Below are 27,622 nucleotides of genomic sequence, written 5' to 3'. Positions count from 1 at the left end.
TGGACTGAATAGTTGGCACTTGACTTGGAGTGGTGTCTCAGTCGGGGTCCATCTTGCTTCTCCAGGGTGCAGCTGTCTGGAGGCATTTTCTGTCGGCGTGACTGGGGGGGAGGAGGTGCTGCTGGCCTTGGTGGGCGGGGGCCTGGGGTGCCGATGATACACATGCCGCACTGCACGGGAAAGCTTCCCACAGCAAAGCATTATCTGGCATCAGAACATCAGTAGTGCTGCTGTTGAGCAAACCTGGATTAGAGGAATAGAACATCACAGGCTGGGCTTTCTTAAGGCTCATTAGTTTACGCCAAAGCATTTCTTCCCTCCATTTACACCAAACCGTGGAACTGAATGGTTAGAAGACTGTTACAGCATTTACTATTCTAAGAAAATGTGTGGATTCCATTATAATCATGTGTTTCTTAGCTGTCTGCTCTACTGTGGTTTAAAAATATTTATATTTCTAAATAAGCGACTGACTCTTTGTACAGGGAAAATAACATATGCATTAGAGCTCCAGGGAGTGTGGTGCAGACACCACCTTCCACGCTTCCTCTGCCCAGATTCTTGCTGGCCGATTAATCGCTGCATTCAAGGGCTCCCACGGCAGGGACTGCCCTGCACTGAGAATGTGCTGGTTGAGAGAAAGACAGGGCTTCAGGTGGGAAAATTCCCCAGGGGCCAAACACAGGCCAGCAACAAAGGGAGGCCTCCCAGAGTGAGCGGCTTCACACAACATCTTGATGCTCTGGAAATGTTGCCACTCGGTGACTCTGAGGGTACAGCACACTTTCCCGACTTACTAATACATTGCTCTTTCTAAATAATATATGTTGTGTGTGTCCATCTGTAAACTTTCAGAGTCTTCTGAAATTCAGACACAGCATGAAAGCACACGCTATATTTGATCCTTGCATAAATAGCACAGATTTTAATTTTATCCCAGTTACGGATATCTGGCGCGTGTGCCGAAACTCTGGGCAGACTGGTGTGAAATTTAACTTGAGCAGCTAAACACAAGGGTGGGCAAAGCACAAAATAAACAAGCACACACGCTTGCAGCGCCACCGCATTTGGCGTGTGAGCGGGAAAAGCACCCAAACCCTCTCTCGCTTTTATTTTCTCCCTTGTGACAGTCAGATTACAGATTGTCTGTAAAGGCACAAATCCTCCACGTCTCCCGCGCCACCCCTTTCTCCCCCGGAAGGCTGCCTGCAACCATTTCATCTGCCTGAGTTCTTCCGAGGTGCAGTTGCAGTTTCAGTGAATGAAAGTGTCCAGGAGGCTTTGTTTTCAGATTTGAACTTAGATTAGAGATTCCCTTGGTTTCCAGAAAAGGAAAACAGTCTCCTTGAGAACATCTTGGAAGGGGAAACAGGAATGGAATTGGAAACGATGGGAAATAACAGACTTGCGGTTTGGTAGATGGGCATGGGGATCTCGGTTTGGGCAATTACAGAGTTTGTGACCCCTGGAGAGTTACTTAAAAGCTCAGTTCCTTGCTTTACTAATTTGTAAAAATGGGAATAACTCCAGCCTAATAGAGTAGCTAGGGAGGTACACAGTGGTGGCACATAGGTGCTCCGAAAATGTCATTTTCCTTCCCCCTTAAAGACATCTGTGACATCCATAAGTCCAGCCTAAATGCCACGTGCTGAGGAAGTAGGATGCGCTGTTGCTGCTGATAATCGTTCATGTTGGTACAAATTCTGTTCTTCTCTCCTCCTTTAATCACCTCCATTCAGGAATTCGCCAACACCTTTCAGCCTGCCCACCCCTATTTATAGGTCATTCTGGGTATTAAGTACACAGAGAGCTTTCGGCCTTAGAAACACCTGTGTGTCCCAGCGGACTGTGTTGATTTGGGGGGTTGGAGGAGGGACGGTGGGCATGTGCATGCAGTTCACGGACCTGGAGCCATGAGAAGTAGCAACAGTGGATGGGTGAGTCTCTCCTTGTACTCCAGAGAGAGGACATCTGCCTTCCATCAGTAAAAATTCCCATCTTTATATTCAATTTGTTTCCACAGAAGAGCGCGTTGTCCCCATTGAAGTATGCCGATCCAAACTGTCAAAATACTTGCAGGGAGTAGTTTTCCGCTGTGATAAGTGTACCTTCACCTGCTCCAGTGACGAGAGCCTCCAGCAACACATAGAAAAGCACAATGAACTGAAACCTTACAAATGCCAGCTCTGCTACTATGAGACCAAGCACACGGAGGAACTGGACAGCCACCTTCGGGATGAGCATAAGGTACGGGCCTGGCCTCCCTCCTCCCACCCCCACCCCCAGCACACCTGGGGGAGGGGCTGGGCCAAATTTAGCCACACCCATTGTGTGCAAGACAGAGACATGCGCCAAAGTAATGTTTAAAATGAGGTTCAGTTTATTCTTTTATAAAAGAACTGTAAGGTCGTTTTAGAAAAGTGGAACACGTAGGTGGGGGAGAGAGAACCACCCTGTAATGCTACCCCCACATCCAACTGCTTAACATTTTTGGTCTCTTCTATGCCCACTTTCCTTTGTTTTATTTAATTATTATTCTACCTTACATGAAAGAGCATATCTTTCCTTTCTTGTTCTTAACTTACCCTAACTGGAGTATTTTTCCATGTTACTTTTTATTTTTTTGCGGTACGCGGGCCTCTCACTGCTGTGGCCTCTCCCGTCGCGGAGCACAGGCTCCGGACGCGCAGGCTCAGCGGCCATGGCTCACGGGCCCAGCCGCTCCGCGGCATGTGGGATCCTCCCGGACCGGGGCATGAACCCGCGTCCCCTGCATCTGCAGGTGGACTCTCAACCACTGCGCCACCAGGGAAGCCCTTCGTATTATTTTAAATGTACTATCACGAGAGTTGATGAACTTTTTCCATAAAGGGCTAGATCGTACTAGTTCAGGCTTTGCAGGCTAGATGGTCTCAGTGGCAGATACTCAGCTCTGCCCTTGTAGCAAGAAAGCAGCCCTAGACAAGACAAAAATGAATGGTCATGGCTGTGTTCCAATAAAACTTCATTTACAGAATTAGGCGACAGGCTGTGGACCCTTAGTTGCCGGCCCCTATTCTATCTGGTGGCTCTGCCGGTGTGTCCCTCAGTCATGTAGGTTGTTTCTGATATATTGCTGACTACAAAAATTTTCCAAGGCTTTGCTATTCATGTCTGAACATTGTAAGGACCGTGCAGTATGTGTTTTATTTGTGGAGGGAACAGATTCGTATAGGACATAAAATAAGGGGTTTATGAAAGAGAATTCTCTTCCAAAAGTCTGCTGATCAGAGGGTAAAGTCATCCCAGATGGCTTCCTCACTTCTCTGAGGACTTGTGTGGCACATCAGGAGTTGAGACAGTTGTTTCTGGTTTTGTATGTTGTCCAGAGTGTGGGGAGTGTGGGGGGGGGGGCAGGGATGATCAGTATTTGTTTCATGAAAAGAGCCTATTGAAATGTTTTCTAATTAACCAACAAATCCAAAACATCTAGTGCGTGTTTACCTAAGGCACAATGAGAAGCACTTTTGATACTGTTTCCTTTTTTCCTTGCTCTGTGTACTGTCAGTGGAAATAACAGCTTCTCTTTTCTGGACTTACAAACCCAAGTTATAAAGATTCCTGTCTGAGTCATCTGCACCAAGGGTTAGAATTTTTCTGTGGGGTGTTGAGAGAGAAGGCTGAGCTTATCACCCATCTACAGTTTAATAGTTTGATGCTAACTTTTCTGCTTTGGAATGCCTTCATTTTCTAAGTGTCTCCCCAAAAATGAAAGCAGAGAAGAAAAGCCTGAATTACCTCACTTAAAAACTTCCAATACCCTTTCTTATCCAAACTTCCTGGGCATTTCTGCCCCCAAACTGAAAGGAAAATCACTTATCTATCTCAAGCTAAGCTTTCTACAGTTATGCACACGTGTCTTATTTATGTAACCACCTCGGATCTTTTCATTGTAGTGTTGAAGCCATCAGACTGGTATTTTGGGACTGAGCAAACCAGGAAGGTAGATTCTTCCCCAGTGGTTGCACAGTAGCTGTGAGTCACTGGAGAATTCCAGAGAAGGCTAGAAACCATACCAGATGTGAAAGCAGGCGGAAGTGTGGGGCTTTGGAATATGCATCAAGCAAACGGGTTACTCATGAAACTAGGAGCCCAGTTTAGAACTTTTGGAGCCAAACAGACCTAGGTTTGAATTTTGTCTCCACCATTTACTGTACAGCAGGTTACTTCAATTTCTCTGTCTGTTTCCTGATTTCTAAATGGGAACCAGTATACTCTTCTCAGAAGTTTTGTAAGATTAAATGAAGTCCTGGTATTTCCCACACTTTGAGAGCCGCGTCTCAGTCTATTTGTGAATTGAACTGTGCTCAAATATAACAACAACCTATCAGAAAGGCGGTTATGTCCCTAAAGACCTAAAATGGACTATAAAATCACTAACTCTACTTTGCATTTTAGACATGGTCTTTGATATGTTATATTTTCATTATGCCGTGTTCGATTCTTTAATCTTACTCCCTCTCATGGTTGACCAGCTTATTAAGTCCAGCAAGCACCTAATTGAGGCTAAAGAATTGCCACTCTCAGCACAGCTAATGATTTTCATCTTTGTCTCAATCGTTGTGAAGTTTGAGGCTCGTGCTTACTAACTGTTCCTTTTCTAAATGATGAATACAAAATGCAATTTGAATTTTTGAAATAATTATCCAAACACTACTTTATAAACATAGACAGCAGTGCTGCTGAAAGTGAATTTTTGACTGATAGGCAGTGACAATAATTATAAATGGTCATTCGTTGGGGTGAAGGATATACAACAGCCTGATTTCAGCATTCATGATAAAGGGTGTAGGAGTATATCAATAAACAGTGTACTAAAGAGAAGTTTGCTAGTGATTGAAATACAAAAGTCAAGAACCATGAGGCAAGAACAAGAAATTAAGGCCATAAGAATTGGAAAGGAAGGAATAAAACTGTTTTTGTTCACAGACAGTGTGATCTTTGTAGGTAGAAAATCCTAAATAATCTATTTTAAAAGATACTAGAATATTAGTGAGTTTAGCAGAATTGAAGGATATAAGATCAATATACAAATGCCAGTTATATTTCTATATACTAGTAATGGGTCTGAAAAAATGAAATTTTAAGAAGATCAGTTTCATTTATAATATCAAAAAGAATAAAAATGCTTAAGAATAAACAAGAACTGTGAAAGCCATATGCTGAAAACTACAAAATGTTGTTGAGAGAAATAAAAGAACTAAGTTGATGCAGTATATACCATGCTCATGGATTAGCACACTCAATATTGGTAATGCTTCCCAAACTGATCTACAGATTCAGTGTAATCTATCAAAATCTCAGTAGGCTTTTTTCTTTGGTAGAAATTGACAGACTGATGCTAAAATGTATATGGAAATGCAAGGGACCTAGAATAGCCTGAACAGTATGAAAAAAGAACAAAATTGGAAGACTCACCCACCCTTCCTTATTTCAAAACTTTACTGTAAAGCTACAGTAATCCAGAAAGTGTGGTATTGGTATAAGGACAGATGTATGGATCAGTGGTGCAGAAGAAAAAGTCCAGAAATAAACCCTAATATATGTGGCCGGTTGATGTTCATCAGAGGTGCCAAGGGAATAAGGAAAAGATAGCTTTTCAACAAATAGTGCTGTTACCACTGGATTTCCATATGCAAAATAGTGGTTGTTGACGCTTACGTCACTCAAATGTCTCTTGGGAAAAAATTCTTAGGTATGACACAATAGCTGTGAACATTAAAAGAAAAAAGATCAATAAATTAGATGTCATCAAAATTAAATTGTTGCTCTTCAGAAGACACCATTAAGAAAATGAAAAGGCAAGCAGCCGACTGGAAGCAGATATTTGCAAAATAACTAACAAAGGACTTTAACCAAAATATATAAAGAACTTTTACAACTCAGTAGTAAGAAGATTGACAATTTAATTAAAAATGAGAAAAAGATCTGAATAGACACTTTACCCATGAGGATATACAAAAGGCAAATGATCACATGAAAAGATGCTTAATAGGACTCATCGTTAAGGAAATGCAAATGAAGACAATTAAATGCAAATTAGGTAGTAAGCCATCACTACCTCTCCACTAGAGTGGCTGAAATTAAGAAGACCAATAGCACCGAAGTGTTGGCAAGGACGTGGAGAAACTGGAAATCTCACACAGGGCTGAATGCAGTGTACAATGATGGCACATCTACTTCGGAGCATTTGGGCAATTTGTTTAAAAGGTAAACATACACTTTACCATTTGATCCAGCAAGTCTACTCCCACATAAAGTGGTTGCATAAACAAAGTGTGCTATATCCATACAATGGAATACTACTTATCAATAAAAGCAATTAGCTACTGATAACATGTAACAATATGGCTAAATATCAGAATCATCATGGACAGAAGCCAGACACAAAAGACTGCATATTGTATGGTTTCTAGAAAAGGCAGAACTGAGGAGACAAAGCAGGTCCGAAGTTGCTTCAGGCTGGAGGTTTGGAGCAGGGATTGCTTGCAGAGGGTATGGGGGTATTTCTTAGAGTAATAGAAGAAGATTGTGGAGGGTTGTACAAATGCATACATTTACTAAAACTCATTGAAATGTTCATTTAAAATGGATTAGTTTTATGGTAAGTAAGTTACATCTTAATACCTAAAAGATGCAAGTTCCCCAGGACCTGACACATGGTAGGTCCTCAGTAAATGTTAGTTTTCTGCAGTCTTTTCTTATAAGGTTGATCCTGAGAACAGACAGATCTATAAAGATGCAGAGATCCAGAGGAACGTGTAAACTGCCAAAAATAGAATGTGCAATAGACTTAGCAGTTGGTTCTAAACTAAGGTTTTCTGTTTTCTAGCGAAACAATGTGTGCGTTGCTCATTACATTCTTCCACAAATAGCTTTAGGTGATTTTGTGTGGTGGAGAGAATCTATACAAGAAATTAAAAGACACTGTAGGATGTATTTTCAGTCAAAGGATTTCATCATTAAACAGAAGTGGATATTCAAAACTGGACTCCTGAATTCTGCCTGCAAAGCTTGTAAACCTCAGGAATGTCTCTGAAGATGTCAGACTGTATCATTCATGGACTAGACAGAACACTGGTTCAGCAGGAAGCATCCTTGAAGTCAAATAAACCATTCCGCTGAAGAACCAAATTCTCAAGTGCCCTGGATTTATACTGCTGTGTTTATCCTCAGAAGCCAAGGTGAAGTAGAAATGGGTGGCAATCAGCACATTCATTTTTTTCTCTATTTGTTTTAGCACCTTCATTTTTTTAGGTGACACAGAATCTTGTCTTCCTAGATCTTTATCTTTCGACCAGTGAACAAGGAATCACTTGTAAATCTCTTGGAATCTAAAGTAAACAGTACAGGCTATTTGAACTTTTAGTTTTTCATCCTTCAACTCCCCGTCTTTTTTCTATCTCACTAGGTCTTCTAGAGGCAGACTATTCTGTTCTTTCAGTCTCTCTCTCTCTCTCTCTCTCTCTCTCTCTCTCTCTCTCTCTCTCTCTCTCTCTCTCTCTCTCTCTCTCTCGTCTGTCTCTCTCTCTCTCTCTCTCTCTCACACACACACACACACACACACACACAGAATGAAATCATATGTCAGTAGTGCCATTTATCAGCAATGCTGGTGCAAGATGAAGAGGTAACGTTTCTAGGAACCTTGAAGTCATGAAAAAAACCAAACCTCGCACTTCTCACATTTGGAAAAACACACATATTTTTTTCTTTGAAGAAAGTTTAAGTATATGCAATACCTTGTTAGCGTTCTTTATGGTTCTGAAGTCTCTTTGCTAGTTTAAGGAACATAAAAATATATTATCTCTAACTTGCTTTGCTCGTAAAATTGTCATGTTCGCTGTATTAAATTTAGAAGGATAGTCTATTCAGCCAATACACATTCACTAATTGAATTTACTTTGAAATGTTTTTAATTTTTTATACAAATGGAGCCTCAGGCAGCTGAACTCTAAGGAACTCGTATCTCTTTCTTTTTGTCAGTTTAGGGGAAGCAGCAGAACATTCAGCTCAGGAGGAATTGCCAACATTTGAGTTATTCCAATAAAATTGTTCCGCTTTCTGGACTAGTGAAATCCGCAGTGGCAAAAAAGTCACATAGAATATTTGTTTCCAGCAAAGGGAATGAGAAGAAATAAAACAAAGAACCTTCCCCAACTCCAAATCATAAAGTACACCTTTGGCCATGGTCTTTTTGGACTGCGTTTAATTTCTGAACTAAGTACTGGCATCTCTAGCTTTATGAACTCTGTAGGTTCCTGCACGCTGAAGGTTTTTCCAGAAGATTATGGCATTTCATCTGCGCTCTCCCTCATGTTAGTTGCTTCTTGATTTGTCAGCCGTGGACCTGCTTCTATCATGTATTTTGGAAGACAAATCGGAGGTAGATGAGCAAGAGGTGTGGTCATATTCCGAGGGATGTGCCTGGCAGAACCTTAGAAGATATTTCTCAAGTAGACATTTGAAGATGTTCTTTGCCTATAACCTTTGAAACTCTCCACTAACCTCTCCAGCCAAAATGAATGGCCCCAGCTCCCAGGCTTCCGTAGAGCTCTCCTTCTTCCTCTGTTAAGGCGTGTATTTCATGCTGCCTCCACTTGCGCTTAACTCTTAACAAGGCTCTGTCTTGCCACTGGATGCAACAGTCTTAAAATGGAAGCCACATTATTTACCTCTTTTCTTCCCAAATCTAACCATAGTGCCCTGCATACAATAAAGTCTCCAGTAGCTGGTTGCTAAGTAAATAAATAAATGAAAGCACTTTTCAAATAAGAAATTATCCGTATCCGGTTTGTTCAAATAAGCAAAACATGACAGCAGCAGCAGCATCTTTGCCTCTGGATTTCGAGTTCAGGAGATTGGCAGCAGCTCAGTTGGCCGACAGCAAAGTTGTTTGACTTTAATGATGCCTTTCACTTGGCTGTCTTGAGTACTTGTGACTGGGGCTGTGCTGAGATTCTCAAAATGATTGATTTTGTCTGGACTTTTGCTAAGTCAGGTCTGGCAGGAGCATGTTTTCTGTTCTAACTCAATGATGGCAAAGGAAAGTAGATGGTCTCCTTGACTTCCGTGCCCCATACCCTTCGGGAACTTTACCATCCTTTATTCTTACTGTTCTCAGAAAGGTTTTTATTTTGAAGAAAATATTCTCAAAAGACTCTACTGCTTTATCCCACCAAATTTTGGATCGAATATTATTGTCACAGTACTTTTTTCTTCCTTCTTGTGTTCAGCCAGTATCCCATGGATAATGTTTCCATATTTTGTAAGCAAATTTACATTTCGACAGATGATCTGCATTCTAATGAGGAAAGCTGGAGCTATGTCATCTGAAGATGTGAGTTCTAATCCTGGCTTTATCACTTAACTTGCTTTGTGTCCTGTTTTCCTCATCTACAAATACAGAAGATAACACATATCTTACAGAATGATCATAAGGGTTAAAGTGATACATGGAAAAATTACTGGGTTAATTTTTAGCGTATAGTAGATTATTTGGTCAGCATTGAAACAAAATATTTTAGAAAATGTCCAATTTTATTCTCATTAGCAAGCAGGTTTGTATCATGGCATGCAATATTATGAAGTTCTTTATACTTTATGATCGCCTGTGGGATTTTATGTTACTGGTAGATTCAGATAGCATGTATTGTGTGTCAACTAGATGACTGGCCTTACACTCTGCACTGAGCCTGTAAAACTAAATAAACCGTTGCTACCCTGCAAGAGTTTATAAGCAAGCAGATGAGATAACCTTAAACAGAGAATCACAACCAGCGTGTTAAGTGCTGCATAAAGATGTCTATAAAATAGGAGGGCAGCATAATGCAAAGCAAGTATGGTGTCCTGGCTCACCTTCCATAGAACTTTAATACACTGAGCTGACTATCTTTTCTAGAAGCTTTTATAAGAGCTCTGATAGAAATGCTCTTAGCAGAGAATTTAAGACTTCTACCTGCGTCTTTGACCACCTTCCTGTAAGAATTCGTAGAGACAGTGCTTTGCTGACCCTTTCTCCCACTGATTCCTTTCCCTCATTCCCATTCTGACTTTCAGAGACAGGCAAAGAGGATGTGCTGGGCAAACCACCTGGTATCATAAGTCAGGGGTAGGCAGACTCTGGCCCATGGACCAAATCTGGCCCACTGCCTGTTTTTATATGGCCCGCCAGCTAAGAATGGTTTTGACAATTTTAAATGGTTGAAAAAAATCAAAAGAGTAATATTTCATGACATGTGAAATTACACAGAATTCAAATTTCAGTGTCCCTGAATATAGTTTTATTGGAACACAGCCATGCTCGTCCATTTCCGTATTATCTGTGGCTGCTTTCAAGCTACACAATAATTGAGTAGTTGTGACAGACCATATGGTCCAGAAAGCCTAAAAAACTCGCTAACTGGCCCTTCACAGAAAAAGTTTGCCTGCCTGGGCCATGAGTCCTTTAAAATCTTTGCAGTACTACACATTGTCAGTTTGTGACTGAGATGGGCACTTCTGATGTAAGAGACAGTTTTTCCATGTTCTCTGCTGTCACTTCTTCTAGAAGTAAAAAGTTCTCTTGGCCTTTCTTTTTAACATGAACATGCACTATTAGGTGATGTGAACATCCTGGTTGGAGGTCTCTTTTTAAAGGTACAAGTGTTAAGTCAGTAGGAGGGGGACTCTGGAAACATTACGTGGATTTGTCTTCATCACCATCTCCCCCAGTTAATGTTTGCTAAGTAATCTGAAGACGAGGGTGTCCAACTTCATTCTTTCCGTAACAAGCAAGGTTATATCAGTCTTTCCTGCAAGGCTGGGTCTGCCCCCCAGGGCAGTACGAAAATGCATGTGCAACTTGCTTATATTTGTAAATCACATAACACTCCTTCCCTTAGAATAAGACTCGAGTATGGAAATTCTTTCATATGCTAGGGACAGACAGAAACCATTTTGCTGAATGGTTAAAAAGCGACAAACACAAAGACAGGTGTCGTGGTGAAGCTTGAACACTAAGCATGAGCATTGAAGGGTTTACAGCATCTCCGCTTCAGTGTTAAGGGGTAAGGTTTTTGCTGGTCTTCGGCAGTTCATCTCATCTCCTTACTGGACAGCTTTTCACACAACTCTGAGTTAGCGGCCTTTATGGGGGACTTTCAATTCCTGGGCATTCACAGATAACTTTCACGAGATATAAGGATCTGCACATAGTTTTACAGTCTGAGTGATTGTGTGTTTGAACAGTCTACCCTTTAAAAACTTGGATGGCTTCTTTTGCCTTCAGAAGGCCCTAAGGAGCCAGGTTCTAGAACTCAAACTCAGCCTTGCTGTCTTTCTCCCTCTGTTGTGGGCTTTTGTGAAACAAGGGGATAAATTGCTTCTCATCTCTAAAGAAGAAAGTGAATGTCCCTCCATATGTCCTCTGCCTCATTAAGAAGTTGGTCGGATACCCACCAATTTCGAGATCCAGAAAGTAATCACTGCAAGTATGATCATTTTAGAAGCAAACTTAGAAATATATTGGAACTTTACTATAAAATCTGTATACCATTTGACTTTGACCCTGTAATTTCATGTCTGAGTATTTAGCCTATAAAATTAAAACTAAATATAAAAGAAAGGTTTATATACAATAAGGCTTATTACTGCGTTCTTTTCTATTTTTAATTAAAAATTTAAAAAAAAATGTATTTTAAATTGGAGTATAGTTGAATTACAATGTTGTGTTAGTTTCAGGTGTGTAGCAAAGTGATTCAGTTATATATGTACATATATCCATTCTTTTTCAGATTCTTTTCCCATATAGGTTATTATAGAGTTCCGTGTGCTATACAGTATGTCATTGTTGATTATCTGTTTTATATATAGTAGTGTGTATATGTTAATCCCAAACTCCTAATTTATCCCTCCCCCCACCTTTTCCCTTTGGTAACCATAAGTGTGTTTTCAAAATCTGTGAGTCTATTTCTGTTTTGTAAATAAGTTCATTTGTATCATTTTCTAGATTCCACATGTAAGTGATGTCATATGACATTTGTCTTTCTCTGTTTTACTTCACTTAGTACGATAATCTCTCGGTCCGTCCATGTTGCTGCAATTGGCATTATTTCATTCTTTTTTATGGCTGAGTAATATTCCATTGTGTGTGTGTGTGTGTGTGTGTGTGTGTGTGTGTACACATACCACATCTTTTAATTAATTTATTTATTTAGGCTCCGCTGAGTCTTAGTTGCTGTACACAGGATCTTCGTTGCAGCATGTGGGATCATTAGTTGAGGCATGCGGGCTTCTTAGTTGCGGCACGTGGACTCTTAGTTGTGGCATGCATGCGGTATCTAGTTCCCTGACCAGGGATCAAACCTGGGGCCCCTGCATTGGGAGCACTGAGTTTTACCCACTGGCCCACCAGGGAAGTCCCTATACCACATCTTCTTTATCCATTCATCTGTCGTTGGACATCTAGATTGTTTCCATGTCTTGGCTATTGTAAATAGTGCTGCAATGAATATTAGGGTGAATGTATCTTTTCGAATTATAGTTTTCTCTGGGTATATGCCCAGGAGTGGGATTGCTGAATCATACAGTAGTTCTATTTTTAGTTTTTAAAGGACCCGCCATACTGTTCTCCATAGTGGTTGTACCAGTTTACATTCCCACCAACAGTGTAGGAGGGTTCCCTTTTCTCCACACCCTCTCCAGCATTTATTGTTGGTTATTATATTTATTTAATATAATATTATTATTATATTATTATTTGATGATGGCCATTCTCACTGGTGTGAGGTAATTCATCGTTGTGGCTTTGATTTGCATTTCTCTAATAACTAGTGAATTTGAGTATCTTTTTATGTGTTTTTTGGCCATCTGTATGTCTTCTTTGGAGAAATGTCTATTTAGATCTTCTGCCCATTTTTTGATTGGGTTGTTTGTTTTTTTTTGTTACTGAGCTGCATGAGCTGTTTGTATACTTTGGAGATTAATCCCTTGTCAGTTGCTTCATTTGCAGATATTTTCTCCCATTCTGTGGGTTGTCTTTTTGTTTTGTTTATGGTTTCCTTTGCAGTGCAAAAGCTTTTAAGTTTAATTAGGTCTCATTTGTTTCTGTTTTTATTTCCATTACTCTAGGAGACGGATCCAAAAAGATATTGCTGCGATTTATGTCAAAGTGTGTTCTGCCTGTTTTTTCCTCTAAGAGTTTTACAGTATCCAGTCTTAAATTTTGGTCTTTAATCCATTTTGAGTTTATTTTTTTTGTATGGTGTTAGAGAATGTTCTAATTTCATTCTTTTACATGTAGCTGTCCAGTATTGAAGAGACTGTCTTTTCTCCATCATATGTTCTTGTCTCCTTTGTTGTAGATTAATTGACCATAGGTGTGTGTGTTTATTTCTGAGCTTTCTATCCTGTTCCATTGATCTATATTTCTATTTTTATGCCAGAACAAAAATGTGTTTTGATAACTGTAGCTTTGTACTATAGTTTGAAGTCAGGGAGTGTAATTCTTCCAGCTCCATTTTTCTTTCTCAGGATTGTTTTGGCTATTCAGGTGGGGTCTTTTGTGTTTCCATACAAATTAAAAAAATTTTTTGTTCTAGTTCTGTGCCATTGGTAATTTGATAGGGATTGCACTGAATCTGTAGATTGCCTTGAGTAGTATAGTCATTTTGACAATATTGATTCTTCCAATCCAAGAATGTGGTATATCTTTCCATCTGTTTGTGTCATCTTCAGTTTTTCATCAGTGTCTTATAGTTTTCAGAGTACAGGTCTTTTGACTCTTTAGGTAGGTTTATTCCTAGGTATTTTATTCTTTTTTGATGTGCTGGTAAGTGAAATTGTTTCCTTAATTTCTTTTTCTGATCTTTCAGAAAACAGATCTAGTGTATAGATCACTATACACATTTCTAGTGTATAGAAATGCTAGATTTCTGTGTATTAATTTTGTATCCTGAAATTTTACCGAATTCATTGATGAGCTCTAGTAGTTACCGGTAGCATCTTTATGACTTTCTATGTATAGTATCATGTCTTCTGCAAACAGTGACAGTTTTACTTCTCCTTTTCTAATTTGGATTCCTTTTATTTCTTTTTCTTCCCTGATTGCCATGGCTAAAACTAAACATGAAAGAAAGGTTTGTATATAATAAGGCTTATTGTTGCATTTTTAATAGTGAAAAGCCAGAAATAACCAAAGGTAGACTCACATGGGAAGAGTCAAGTAAACTATAATATATCTACTTAACGAAGTATTATGTGGTGATTAAAAATGGATGTATAGGGCTTCCCTGGTGGCGCAGTGGTTGAGAGTCCGCCTGCCGATGCAGGGGATACGGGTTCGTGACCCGGTCTGGGAAGATCCCACATGCCGCGGAGCGGCTGGGCCCGTGAGCCATGGCCGCTGAGCCTGTGCGTCCGGAGCCTGTGCTCCGCAAGGGGAGAGGCCACAACAGTGAGAGGCCCGCGTACCGCAAAAAAAAAAAAAAAAAAAAAAAAAAAAAAGGATGTATACAGAGATTGATATTTATGCCGTACCATGCATCGGAAAGCAGCACTGTAAATCACCAGTGAATAGAGAACAGGAATACAGAAATGTAACTAGTTCACAGGTATTATGTATAGGTCGTTGGATTTTATTTTTTTAATTTTTTTAATATCTTTATTGGAGTATAATTGCTTTACAGTGGTGTGTTAGTTTCTGCTTTATAACAAAGTGACTCAGTTATACATATACATATGTTCCCATATCTCTTCCCTCTTGGGTCTCCCTCCCTCCCACCCTCCCTATCCCACCCCTCTAGGTGGACACAAACCACCTAGCTGATCTCCCTGTGCTATGCGGCTGCTTCCCACTAGCTATCTATTTTACGTTTGGTAGTGTATATATGTCCATGCCACTCTCTCGCTTTGTCACAGCTTACCCTTCCCCCTCCACATATCCTCAAGTCCATGCTCTAGTAGGTCTGTGTCTTTATTCCCGTCTTACCCCTAGGTTCTTCATGTAGGTCGTTGGATTTTAAATGACTTTTTTCTGTTTTCTAGTTTTTCTTTGTAAACATTTATAGTACAGAAAAATACAATAAATGAAAATGCAGACACCCAGTATCCAAGAGCTGAGAACCATGCCTGCTCTAATCTGGACACTGCACTGGCCAGTGCAGATCTGGCTGTGAATAAGCTGCAGGGTGTTTGTCTTCATGGAGTTTGCAGTTCTGTTGGGCAGGCGGGCCAGAAACAGTTAATTTCTGAGGGTTTTTTCAATCGCACCATTGTTGATTTACAGTGTTTGTTAGTTTCGGATGTACAGCAAAGTGATTCAGTTCTACATACATATATAGGTTATTACCAGGTATTGAATCTAGTCCCCTGGGCTGTACAGTCACTGAGTTATGAAAGGGGAGGGGAGGGTGCTGTGGTAGCCTAGGGCAAGGATATTTAACCTAGGAGGTGTTGAGGGAAGGTCCCCCAGATACAGTGACATTGGAGCGATGCTGGAAGGCTGAGGAGACGAGACACCATGTGAGCGAGGCAGGCTTGAGAGAATTTCACACAGAGGACATAGCCTCTGCGGAGAGAGGCACAAAGTCAAGAGCTTGGCCTGTTCCAGAGACCTCAATAAGCTCAGGGTGGTGAGAGCCAAGGGCAGTCAGTGTGAGGGCAGGGTGGGCCAGGGGGTAAGATGATAGTCGGGGGGACATGTAAAGCCCAGTAAGAAATTGGGGTTTCATCCTCAGGGCAAGTGGAGTCTGCCATGAGCAGATTTAATTTTTTTTAAAAAAATCACTCAGTCAGACCACCCTGGAGGTTAGATGCAAGAGGTGGTGAGAATGGACGCTGGGAAGTCAGCAGGGAGGGAGGGAGGGAAGGGGCTTGCACTAATACAGGGAAGACGGTGGCTCAGAAGTGCAGCAAGGAGTCTTCCTTTTGTATGAAGATTAACCCTGGATTGCTGGTTTCGAGATGTAAAGTATAGTAAGAACTCAACCCTATAAAGAGTTTTTAATTTAAAATCCTCTAATTACATAGCAAAATTTTTCATTTTTATTTTTAAACAAAGATTTTAGAAATCTTCAGGACAGATAAATCCTCGGTGAGCCCCGGGTGAACGTTATACCATGAAAATGTCATGTACTCATAAAATTGTGCAGAATCCAAAATGCTAACAGTTTTCCTGTAAAAGGAAAAGAAACAGGAAGGAGGAAAAGAAAAAATAACATTTGGTTTGGTGACAGATCTCCTTCTGTCACTGTGAGTTCCTTGATAGGCACAGGGCCTGGCATACAGCAGGGCCCCTGGGAGTCCTGAATGAATGAATGAATGCAAACTGCTGGATTAAAGATGTTTGAGGATTGTTTTTTGGCCTTTCTTGGTTTCATTTCTTTTTGTTTGCTGGAATGCCCACCTCTCCTGCCCCTTCTACATGCTTACAGTTGCCCTGGCTGAAGCAGGGAGAAAGCTATTGGAAAAGGCTGCCTTTTAAAGTACTGATCATTTCAAAATATTGTTTCTTTGCATATTTTGAAATTAGGCCAGTTGGAATCTTGCCTCCTTTTCCTGAAAAAAACTGGCAACCCAGAAAACTTTTATTCACATATTTGTCATAAATGCTATTTGATTAAAATGTAGACTTTGTGGTGAAACATAACTTCATAAATATGCACTTACCATACTTATATGTGTTTCCAAAAGCCAAAATCGGAAAAGGCCACATTCCCAGAAAGGGGAAGGAAACCACAATTTGGTGAACGGTTTATTGTGTTTCGGATACTATGCTGGCCCCCTTTTACAAACAAGGACACTGAGGACACTTATGTTCAGTAATTTGCCCAGAGTCTCATGGTTCACGGCGAACCCGAAACTTGCGCTCAGGTCTGTGTTATAAATTTTTAAAAATCTGTATAGGTCGGTAGGAGTGAGGATAGTAAATAGATAAAGCCCTAATTGGGAAGGTACTTGGTTCAGAAGTCCTTTGCCGGCTGATACCGTGAACTCAGAGAGGAAGAAAGATTCCAACTTCACTTCCTCCTCTTCGCCTTAGGCTATTCGTTTTTAAAACTTTTCTTCCTGAGCAGAACAGGAATTCGCCTTCTCTGAGGGTTTAGTGCTGAGAGGGACGAAGAGGTCTTTTCCACCCTCATGCTGAGTCGTTTTCCCAGTCAACTGATTTCATGGATTTCATCCAGTGGATTGTTTCTCTTGCTTTAAGAGAGCTTTCATCCCGAGGGTTCTTTGCTCCTTTTCAACGCGGCCGACCCCCAACATGATGTGATGGGGGCGGTGTTGAGCTTTTTCACAGCACTGTCTGTTGGCCCTGATGCTCTGAGGCTCTTTCTCTCGCATTTGTCACAGTTGATGATGATGTTTCCATCTGCCAGGCATATGGAATTGGTGGTGCTCAGCACATCTTTGTTCCAGGCTGGTCCCAGGGAATATTTTGGAACTGTCTTGTAAATTCTCCCTGTCCTCTCCTGCGCCCTCATTACTCTCTCTCTCTCGTGTAGCAGCTATGGAAATCTGCCTTGGAGTCTCATTAATGAAGTCTGTCTTCCCTCCTCAACTAAACTCTGAGCCTCTGGAGGCCAGAACCGGGTCTTATTTATCTCCACGGGCCCCTTCCCTGGTCCCCACGGGGGAAGCACGGAACCCATCACTGTATTGGTTTGAGTCATTTTGTTGGCTAGACTCCTGTGCTGTCGTTGCTGGTAATTCTACACATGCAACTGAAGAAGTTCTGAAAATAGATTAATTGAAGAGGTTGCATTTTGTACTACCATTGACATGAGAACCCCAAACAGAATATCCTTACAGAGTTTTCTCAGGGTGGATTTTTATTTCTCTTGGATGATATTTTGAAGACAGTTTGGATTCCCACATTATCCTAACCACGTTTTATGTAAACAAAAATCAGCCATAGTTAACACTTTAAAAGGGTTTTTAGGGATTTGTCATCCAGATTTTTCTCAGATAATCCCCAGCTGTGATGAATAGGCTGTGGTCAGCTTCAGAAACAGTAGTAACACTAAACAGTACCAATATTATTGTCTTACATCTAAACTGGAGTTAGGAATCGAATAGCTGTCGTTTGGTCAAAGCTAGGACAGCCCATAGCCCTCCAGCTTGATAGGCTCATGGTGGAAATGTTGTGACTCTGCTAGTCTTCAGGTTACTTACAGTCACTTCACCTCCAGAAACATAACTTCATAAATATGCGTGTATGACACTTCTAATACATGTTTCCAAAAGCCAAAATCAGAAAAAGCCACATTCCCAGAAGGGGGAAGGAAACCACAATTTGGGTAGTTTACAGAAGGTACATCCTTGAATTCAACTCCAGGAATGTTTATTGGACACCTGTTCTACACCCCGGGCTTCACGGTGCTCTTGATTTTCTGCTGACGGTAGCTCACGCTTCTTACTGAATTTGGTAAGGAAGGTCCGGTGAAAATGAATGTGGAAGTAAACAGCAGGTACACCTCTGAGAGAGTCAGCGTGAAGAAAGGACGTCTTAGGCACTGGGGTTATTTGGTCCTGGCTCTAAAAGCACACCCACAGGAAAATGACGGCGGGAAGTTCTGTCCTCCGGGGAGAACCGCATTCAGTTGCGGTTTGTGATTCCACTGTCTGTTTGGGTCTGTTTCAGGTAAGCCGTAACTTTGAGCTGGTTGGACGAGTTAACTTGGATCAGCTGGAACAGATGAAGGAGAAGATGGAGAGCTCCAGCAGTGACGAGGAGGACAAGGAAGAAGAAATGAACAGCAAGGCTGACGGCAGAGGTAGGTCCCTGCCCTGCCCCCTGAGCTCCAGCTGGCACCCAGCCCGGCCGTGCTGAGATACAAGGGGAGGCAGAAGGTTGTTGTAGGGGCAACAGAAGGAATGGACTGACTTAAGAAACACACCAGGGGCTGTGTCCTGTAAACTAGTACCAGCTCTAGAAACTCCCAGGAAATACATTCGGTAAAAAATACGTGGCTATGATTGGTTTTTTATTCAGGAAAACTGGTATCTTGGCAATCTGCAGAATAAGGACAGACAGCAAGATGGATGGTCCTGTAAAAGCTACTGAGGAATGTAAATGAGCTTCCAGTTGAACGCTTATTTCAAATTGCTTCTGCTGGGCTGGGGGGAGCTGCAGGGGGCTTGAGTTCTCTCCATGTGTCCTGCACGGTCCTCCTCTCACCCCCCTTGCTACTGCTTTTGCTTTGTAAAGAGAGAGAGAGAGAGAGAGACCAGGGGCTTTTATTTGGCTGTGTTTACAGGGAAAGGTTTTGTGGTATTTTTGTATGAGTTTCTGTGAGTCTATCATTATTTTCAAAGTGAAGTTTTTCAAAGTATATTTAGTTGTAGACATACGTTTACATGATCTAGAGTTGGTATTCTATATTGCTCAACATAGAATCTTGTGGAAAACCCAAGACTCTACGTAAAGGATATAGCTTGGGATATCTTACTTTAGTTATTGCAGATTTATCAAAAGCACATGGATGACCTAGACCTGAGAAATAAATGTGATAGACATCATCGCAGTGATGAGAAGAGTGGTACTAGTTGCCATTGCTGAGCATCCTGATGTGCCAGGCCCGGCGCTCGTGGGTTTTATACCTTTTATCCTTAACGTTACATAATGTTAGAGGCTCTGTAGTTGGTCTGCCTGGATTTGGCTCCCAGTCGCGCTACTTGTTGGTTATATGACTTAGGGTAAATTATTTTCTCTCTCTATGCATTCATCATCCTAATAATAACAGTGTCACTTCCTAGGGTTGCGTAAATCTTAAATGAGATAGCACACAAACGTTAGTCCTAGAACATAGTAACCAGCTAATAATAATGATAAAACCCTGCAATGTAGATGGTATTATTGCCATTTTTACAAATGGGGAAACAAAGGCCCGGGATACTTAAGAGCTTGTTCAAAGTTTAAAAAAAAAAACCAAAAAAAAAAAAAAAAACCCACTGGAGGTTGAGTCTAAGTCTTCTGGCTCCAAAGGCAAAACGTCTTTTACACTACACACCGTCTCCCCTACCCTTTGGACAGCGGGGTGATCCTCATTAAAGGGAACCTGCCCCTGAATTCTGTCAGTCCAGTGGCCCTTAGGGCCTCACTCTAAGGGGCACTTCTGCGGAATTTCTTGGCTTTTCTTGCTTGGTCAGTCTGCAAGCCTAAGAAAGCCGACTTGGTGGCCGTTCCCCCTGCGGTTCTCCCTGTTCTTCTTCCTGACTTGCCCTGACTTCCAGCCCCATCCCCTTGCCCACCATCTTTTACCTCTGCCGTAGTAGGAGACCACAGGTTTGCTGAGTGGGGATCCAGTTTGGCTCCTGAACCCCCATGCCCGCGGTAAATGGATAAATAGAACACCCACACCATATAGACTGATTGCGCTTCTCATGTTACAACTTTTATTAGGAGGGGCTGCAGTAATCTGTTTCTTACAAGGAAAATGGCTGTGATCTGAGAAGCATGGTTTTTAAATTTTCTTTTCCTTTATTTATTTATTTTTAGCATTTCACAAATACGTTCTTAGTGATGAATTCTTTAACGTCTGTGCACTGTTTCCAGAGTTCTCTGGAAGAGGATGCTTGTGACAGAGGGTACACAGGCTCCTTTTCTTCATGGTGCTCTGTGCCCTACCGTTCCTCTCCAGGAAATGAATTAGTCCTCGTTGGGTACCATGACGTTTTAATCTCTAGAGCCGAGCACACATGATTTTACAGGTTGTAAGTACTGCAGAGGCAAGAACCCCCTTTAGTCCTCCCCTCCCCTGTGACGCCTCTAAACTAAATGGCAGTTGGCTGTGAGAGCACCAGGCATGTTCCCTTGCCCAGCCTGGCCGCCCCCTCGCATGGGCACTGTGGCATCAGACCAGCTCCGTTTGCCTGGAAAGAACTTCATGGTGTCTGATCGCCTGTCCCTGGAAAGTTTAGCATCCACATTCATGAGCCTTAACAGCATGGGGGAAAAAATCTTGGGGTGGAGAAGCCTGTATTCCTCTCTCAGCGGGTGGGGGAATTACATGAGTCACTTCTAGTAACGTTAATGGAAATTACCAGCCAAAACCTTCCCATACCCCTCGACCGATCCTTGAAAGAACAGCCTTCTTTGTTTCGTTGCCTTTGAATCAATTTTCCACCATCAGGTGTATTCTTGCCAACCAGAAGAACCGGCACACAATAGCCTCGGGGCGTTTTTGCCAGACGTCCTGTCTTCCAGGAGTAGAGAGCGGGAGGTGGCTTTAGCGCAGCTCTCGGGCCTAATGGAGAGCAGTTTGATGTGTGACAGGTAATGACTGGCCTCCTCCTTTGAGGATGAAACAGCATGAGCCCTCGGAAAGAATAGGTGGCTGGTTTCATGTTGCCTAAGGGTAAGCGAGTGCGTGTGCCAGGGGCAGGCCCCGCGTTGGCAGTGTGGGTGCTCATCGGGCGCTCAGTTCGGGGGGCTCACCCTTGGAGCCACCCCGTTCCCAGCGTCCTTTCCCAGCACGAGCACCAGGGAGGGGACTGACTGTGGCCACATTGCAGGTCCTGCCTCAGAAGGCAGCTCAGAGGGAATCTGAAAGAGAAGAAACCAGGCGTGAAGAAATCAACATGAACCCAAGCAGGACCCTCCCCACCCCCTCTCATTATGCAGCTGGGAGGAGTTAGGAAGGCATTCTGCTGATTTCTTGCCCAAGATAATCCCTGCTAAGGAATTAATGCGCAGGGCAGATGGTGCTGTCTCATTTCCAATGAAAAGAATCAAGGAAGGTAGTCTGTGCAATTATTTTTAATGGCTTGTGTGGTGATCTTCTTAATTTGTGAGAAAATGTTTCATCTTTTGTTAAAACTGGCCCCATTCACAGAGCTTTTTGTGCTGAAGGTGAAGGCAGCGTAGAGACACCTAGCCTGTTAACGTCATCCTGAGGATTTTTATCAGACGGAGTGTTTCAACCAGGAGACATCCTCCTGTAACATCTTGTAGGTACAGACACACAGCGATCAGATACGCAGAGATGATCAACACGTCCCCGTGTGCTGCCCTCACTGCAGCGTGGCTGCAGAGCCGTCTAGGTCCTGCTATTTATTATGCACGTAAAGATCTGGCCCTCTGTGGTATGATCAAAGACGTGTGGGCTGGGGACTCAGGATAGCACAAAGGCCACATAAGCTCTCGTCTTTGAGTTTGCCAGGAGGCGTGGCCTCTAAACAATTAGCCAGCCAGTCCACGTTCATCAGACCACTCACGTGTGCCCAGGGCCGTGGAGGAAATAAAACGACAGTCAACATTTGATGTTAGCAACAGAGCTATCCAGAAATGTGTGCATATCCCCATGTTCAAGAATACACCAATTGGACTTCTCCGGTGGCTCAGCAGTTAAGAATCCGCCTGCCAACGCAGGGGACACGGGTTCGAGCCCCGGTCTGGGAAGATCCCACATGCCGCGGAGCAACTAAGCCCGTGCACCACAACTACTGAGACTGTCCTCTAGAGCCCGCGAGCCACAACTACTGAAGCCCGTGTGCCACAACTACTGAAGCCCATACGCCTAGAGCCCGTGCTCCGCAACAAGAGAAGCGACCACAATGAGAAGCCCGCGCACTGCAACGAAGAGCAGCCCCTGCTCTCCACAACTAGAGAAAGCCTGCATGCGGCAACGAAGACCCAACACAGCCCTTCCCCCCACCAAAAAAAAAAAAAAAAATATATATATATATGTATATATATATACACATACTGATTGAGGCATAGATGCCGGGCAGCTGGCCAGGAGCCCTTACTAGCTGAGGACACGCTTTCACATTCCAGACTCCCTGATGCCCGGGACTCACTCCTGCTAGGTTCTTTGCTTACAGATCTCATTCAGTACTCGCAGTCACCCTGGGAGGTGTTGATTCTGATATCCATGGCAGATGACCACCAGTCTGAGTCCTCAGCCTTCCTTGGAATGTGTCGAAGCCTTGAGGTCTTACCACGCTTTTCCTGATCTGGTGCTTTTTTAGTGAGCGGAGATAAACTTGTGTCAAATAGAAAATGAATACATGCTAAACTTGAGGCACTGATACAGAGCATCACAGAAGGGAGAGATTTGATAGGAAAAAAAAATGCTCAGATGCCATTGGAATGAACAGAATGGGTTCTTCAGGCAAGACAGACCCAGGTTATTTGTGATGGAAGCAACTGGGAGGTGAGGAGAAGTGAGGACACCTGGGGCTCGGGAACCACAGGAACAGTTCTTGAGAGAGTTTCAAGAAATATCCTTTGGGGCTTCCCTGGTGGCGCAGTGGTTGAGAGTCCGCCTGCCGATGCAGGGGACACGGGTTCGTGCCCTGGTCCGGGAGGATCCCACATGCCGCGGAGCGGCTGGGCCCGTGAGCCATGGCCGCTGAGCCTGCGCGTCCGGAGCCTGTGCTCCGCAACGGGAGAGGCCACAACAGTGAGAGGCCCACGTACCACAAAAAAACCAAACAAACAAAAAGAAATATCCTTTGGTGAAAAGCCAGTAGGAGAAAGAGTAAGGAATCTGGAAATTGGTTTCACTGAATGGCTTTGGGACGGAAGGTAGGAGACGAGGTTTCCTAATGGATGTTGACTTCTCTTCTGCCCGCTCCCCGGCACACAGGTAACACTTCTGCTTTCTCCTCACAGATCTGATGAGATTTTCTGACCGTGGGGCTGCTATCAACACTGAGAAGCGTTTTCCATGTGAATTTTGCGGACGGGCGTTTTCCCAGGGCTCTGAGTGGGAAAGGCACGTGCTGAGACACGGCATGTAAGTCCCATGAAGGCCTTCGCCCATCGTGCGAGGTGGCGGTTTCTCCTGACAGTACATAGACCCCTCTGTGTCACACTTCCGGGCATGGGAGGAGAGGCAGTTGTAACGAACTGGGTTTCTACCTTTCCGCTGGTTTTTAAATGGTCACCCAGACACAAGGCAAAGGAGGAAAGATCATCTTTACGAATGACAGAGCCCGCTCAAGCCCTCGTGTAGAAGTGTAGCGCTCTCTCCAGCCCGTGTCCCTCCAGCTTTCATTAGCATGACGTTCTCTGATAGAGCGTGGACCGGGGTCCAAAGATCTGGCTTCTGTTCCTGCCTCTGTGATGACTCATTCCCTGAGTGGCCTTGAACCTTCCCACGCACCTCTTGGTGCCTTCAATGCTCTGCCTCGGGGACAGAGCCCGCTTCTGCCTGCCTCCCAGGTAGGTGGGAGCATACCTGTAGAGCACTCATAAGATCCTTGAACATGAAATTGTCCCCTAGATAAGGCACTTAGAGCCCAGCAGACGCTGGGAGAACCTAGGAGTTGGTCCTTCCAGCAGAAAATGCCCAGAAACGTGAAGCATCTAAACTTCAGAGAGTGTAACTAAGCTCCCCGGGACATGGGCCCCATCTTCAGGTTTTTGCTCTTTGTTGTTTCTCTGATTTGTTTCTGGACCTATCCATTAAATCTTTAATACCTGAGTTGCTCGTTTAGTCCGAATAAATATAGCAAATCTCCAAGCTTCTAGGTTCCTCTGATGGGTCTGAGCATAAGGCAGTTCTTGCTATGACCGCTTATGATTTATATTGTTCCCAGTACAGGAGGGAACATAAAATAATTATGTTGATCTGGAATCAAAGCATGGTATAATCAAAACATAGTATGATAATGGATATTTTTATAGGTTCAACTTTTTGTTAAGATGCCAGAAATATATGGCCTAAGCATAACAGGTAGCAAGGATAAGTCACTCACAGTTCAGTCATACTTGTAAGACCCCAAGACCTTTTTAGGATCAGAGAAATAAGGACATGAATGTTTTTTGTTTAACTAGAAAAAAAAAAAAATATATATATATATATATATATATACTCACCCTTCACTACCGTGAATGTTTTTCCAGGGCGTTGAATGACACCAAGCTGGTGAGCCAAGAAGAAATCCACCTGAAGGCTAGCATGGAGGACAGTATTAAGGTGCCCTCTATGGAGGAGAAGGAAGATGACGAAGCAATCGGGATAGACTTTTCCCTAAAGAATGAACCAGTAGCCATCTGTGTAGTAGCTGCTGACAAATCTCTCCTGGAGAATGCAGAGGCCAAAAAAGAATAAGCGTTTGGTGAAATTCTTAATCACCTCTTACTTGAACCGTGATGAAAAAAAGTGGGAGGGCCAGCTTGGGCTGAGAAGGGGGGGACAGAAAAGAGAAGACAGAACAAAGCTGCTTTTTAGGACTGAACAATCTATTTTCAAAGCACTGGTACCTGTGTGAGTGAGTATGTAAATTAAAGTTATTTAAATGGTTGGAATATGTGGCTCCTTTTCCATCACTACATCTTTCCTTCCGGATCTTCACCGTGGAAGTTTCAGTTGTTGCGGAATACGAAGCACCTCCCTTGCACACGTGTGCGCTATGGTGGTCTTGGACAGTATGTGGAAACAGAAGCTCCGTGACAGTAGAAGACTTCTCTTAGGGGAACAACTTTTTGACGCACAACTTTTGGTGCGTTTTTCTAGTTTTAATACGTTAAGCTTTTTCAAGACCTAACTGCAGCCGCTTTGGGAAAAAAACAAACAAAAAAACAAAAAACAAAACAAAAAAACTGCTTTGCATAAAACAGTCACCTGTTTCCTAGTACCTCAAACTTAACCAAGGGAATTCTCTGCATTTGTCAGTACTACCTGTCGTCATTGTGGTTAAAATGTAGAGAGAACTGCTGGGCAAGATGGTGAATGGAGAAAAAAAAAAAGAGTTTTAAAGAAAGGAACACAAATTGTGCTTAAAATCCCCACGTGGGTTTTATTTCTTAAAATACTGTGATTTTTTTAATTATTTTAGTAAAAAACAAAACAAAAAAAAGAAACAGACTTTAATTACTAGATAAATGTTTGTGAATTATCCTTTATTCCAGGTAAGCTGTTTATTAGTGTTCAACTATAATTTAGAATTTGGTAGATTTCATGTGAGCTAATTTTAAGGTGACTGTGGAGTTTTGTTTGCCACACGTTTATCTTCTATCAGTTTGAGTGTTACAAACACAGCACAATTCAGTTTTTCATATAAATTGTTTTTTTTGTGTGTGTGATTGTTGTTTTGATTTGGGGGCAAGGGAGATTTAGTTTTTTGTGAATAGGAACGTTTTTATTTTAAACATGGAAATAACAAAGAACTTTTTTTTTTTTTTTAATTTAACTAAAGAACCAAACTTTTCGGCACAGCTATGCAGCTTGTGGGCCAGACGAGGAAGTCCTCTTCACCCTTTTGTTGCTGTCAAATCTTACACATTATCTGTCTCACACAAATAATTTCTGTTAGGATGGGCTGGCTTTTGTGTGTGATTTTAAATCTGTGTTCTGTTTTTGTTTGCATTGTGTTTTTTGGGGGCGGGGGGATTCTCATTTATTTTGCGGGACAAGGGGATGTGCTCGAATCCCATCCCTTTGGTGAGAGTGTTCACGAAATACTTATATCCTACAAGGAGCCTGGAGAACTACTTTTTTTCCCTTTAATCTAGCTGCCAGCTGCTCTGTTTCCCCATATTAGCTTTTTCAGGAGGGAGCAGCTTAGACTAAATTGAAGTCTGCGTTTATAATACGTTCTGATTGATTGTGAACAAAGGGTTTCGTTCCAAAAAGTAGAACTTTCCTTGAATCTTAGGTTTTAGACGCCTGTGTGCGTGTGAGCTTGGATGTGTGCGTGAGCATGTGTGTGTATGTGTGTGAGTCCTTTGATTTTCATGTTTTGTTTTTTTTTTTTTTTTTTAACTTGGAAGGGTTGGGGGAGGGGGGGAGAAAGGGAAGGGGAATTGCTGAGATGACAGTGTCCCACACAGCTTCAAATAAAATCCATGGAAAGATATTGCATTTGTGGAATAAGTGCTTACTTGAAAAGCATGTTGTTCTTTTACTTTCTTGCTGTTAAGAATTTTTATTTGTAGGGCGTTTGTTTTAATTTAATTTTTTTTTTTTAGGGATGGGGGCCATCATGTGGAAACCAGAAAAAGGGAAAGTGTGAACTATCTAGACAAAGATTCATTTTGTGTCCATATTTGTTTTTAATTGGCCTCATTTCAAATGTACTAAACAGTTCCATACCTGGATTGGGTGTTTGTAATGGTTACCAAAAAAACAAACAAAAAAAAAAAAGAAAAAAAAGAAAGAAAAAAAGAAAAAAAAAAGAAAATATTTGTGACATGCTTTTATCACTACTTTATTTTTCAAATAACATGTAAATATTGTAATCCATTGGATTTTGTTTTGCTAACCTGTTAATAAAAATATGGGACCATTATCCTTTTAACAAGGCTAGAATGTCATTTTTTTTTTCTTTTTTCAAACATATACCTGATATTTTGTGGCCGCACATTTTGGATGCATTATTATAATTCTGTTGACTGTAATGACATAGAATTTACAACTTTTTTTGTTTAATTTATACAGAGGACCTTTTTTTTCAGAGCTTGAGAGAAGAAAATAAATAGCAAAATGATAACCTATTGACTCCAATAAAATCAGTATTTCCCAGTACTTGATAAAAGATAGGGAGATCCTGAGTTCTTGAAGCCAAGGGGTTTAAAAAACAACAAAAAACACACAAGTAGGTTATTCAAAGTTGTTTGCAACATACATTTTGTAATGAAATGTGAGAAATT

At 42.0% G+C, this 27,622-nt stretch overlaps 1 protein-coding gene across 1 annotated transcript in view; it reads left to right on the top strand.

The window, feature by feature from the left end:
• ZNF462 (zinc finger protein 462) overlaps nucleotides 1-25,082 on the top strand; it is a gene marked incomplete at its 3' end in the record, with an annotated part of 139,417 nt that extends 114,335 nt beyond the window's left edge. Inside the window, exons 10-13 of the mRNA XM_082842121.1 lie at nucleotides 2,024-2,247; nucleotides 18,662-18,794; nucleotides 23,639-23,762; nucleotides 24,875-25,082. Coding sequence (XP_082698247.1) covers nucleotides 2,024-2,247; nucleotides 18,662-18,794; nucleotides 23,639-23,762; nucleotides 24,875-25,082 — 689 coding nt within the window. The remainder of the gene's footprint in view (nucleotides 1-2,023; nucleotides 2,248-18,661; nucleotides 18,795-23,638; nucleotides 23,763-24,874) is intronic.
• Nucleotides 25,083-27,622: the final 2,540 nt, after the last annotated feature.

The sequence above is a fragment of the Leucopleurus acutus genome (genome assembly GCF_964270905.1).
Source record: "Leucopleurus acutus genome assembly, chromosome: 7".
NCBI classification, from domain to species: domain Eukaryota; kingdom Metazoa; phylum Chordata; class Mammalia; order Artiodactyla; family Delphinidae; genus Leucopleurus; species Leucopleurus acutus.
Note: the sequence above shows the minus strand (reverse complement) of the source record. Positions and strands in the feature narration are given on the sequence as shown.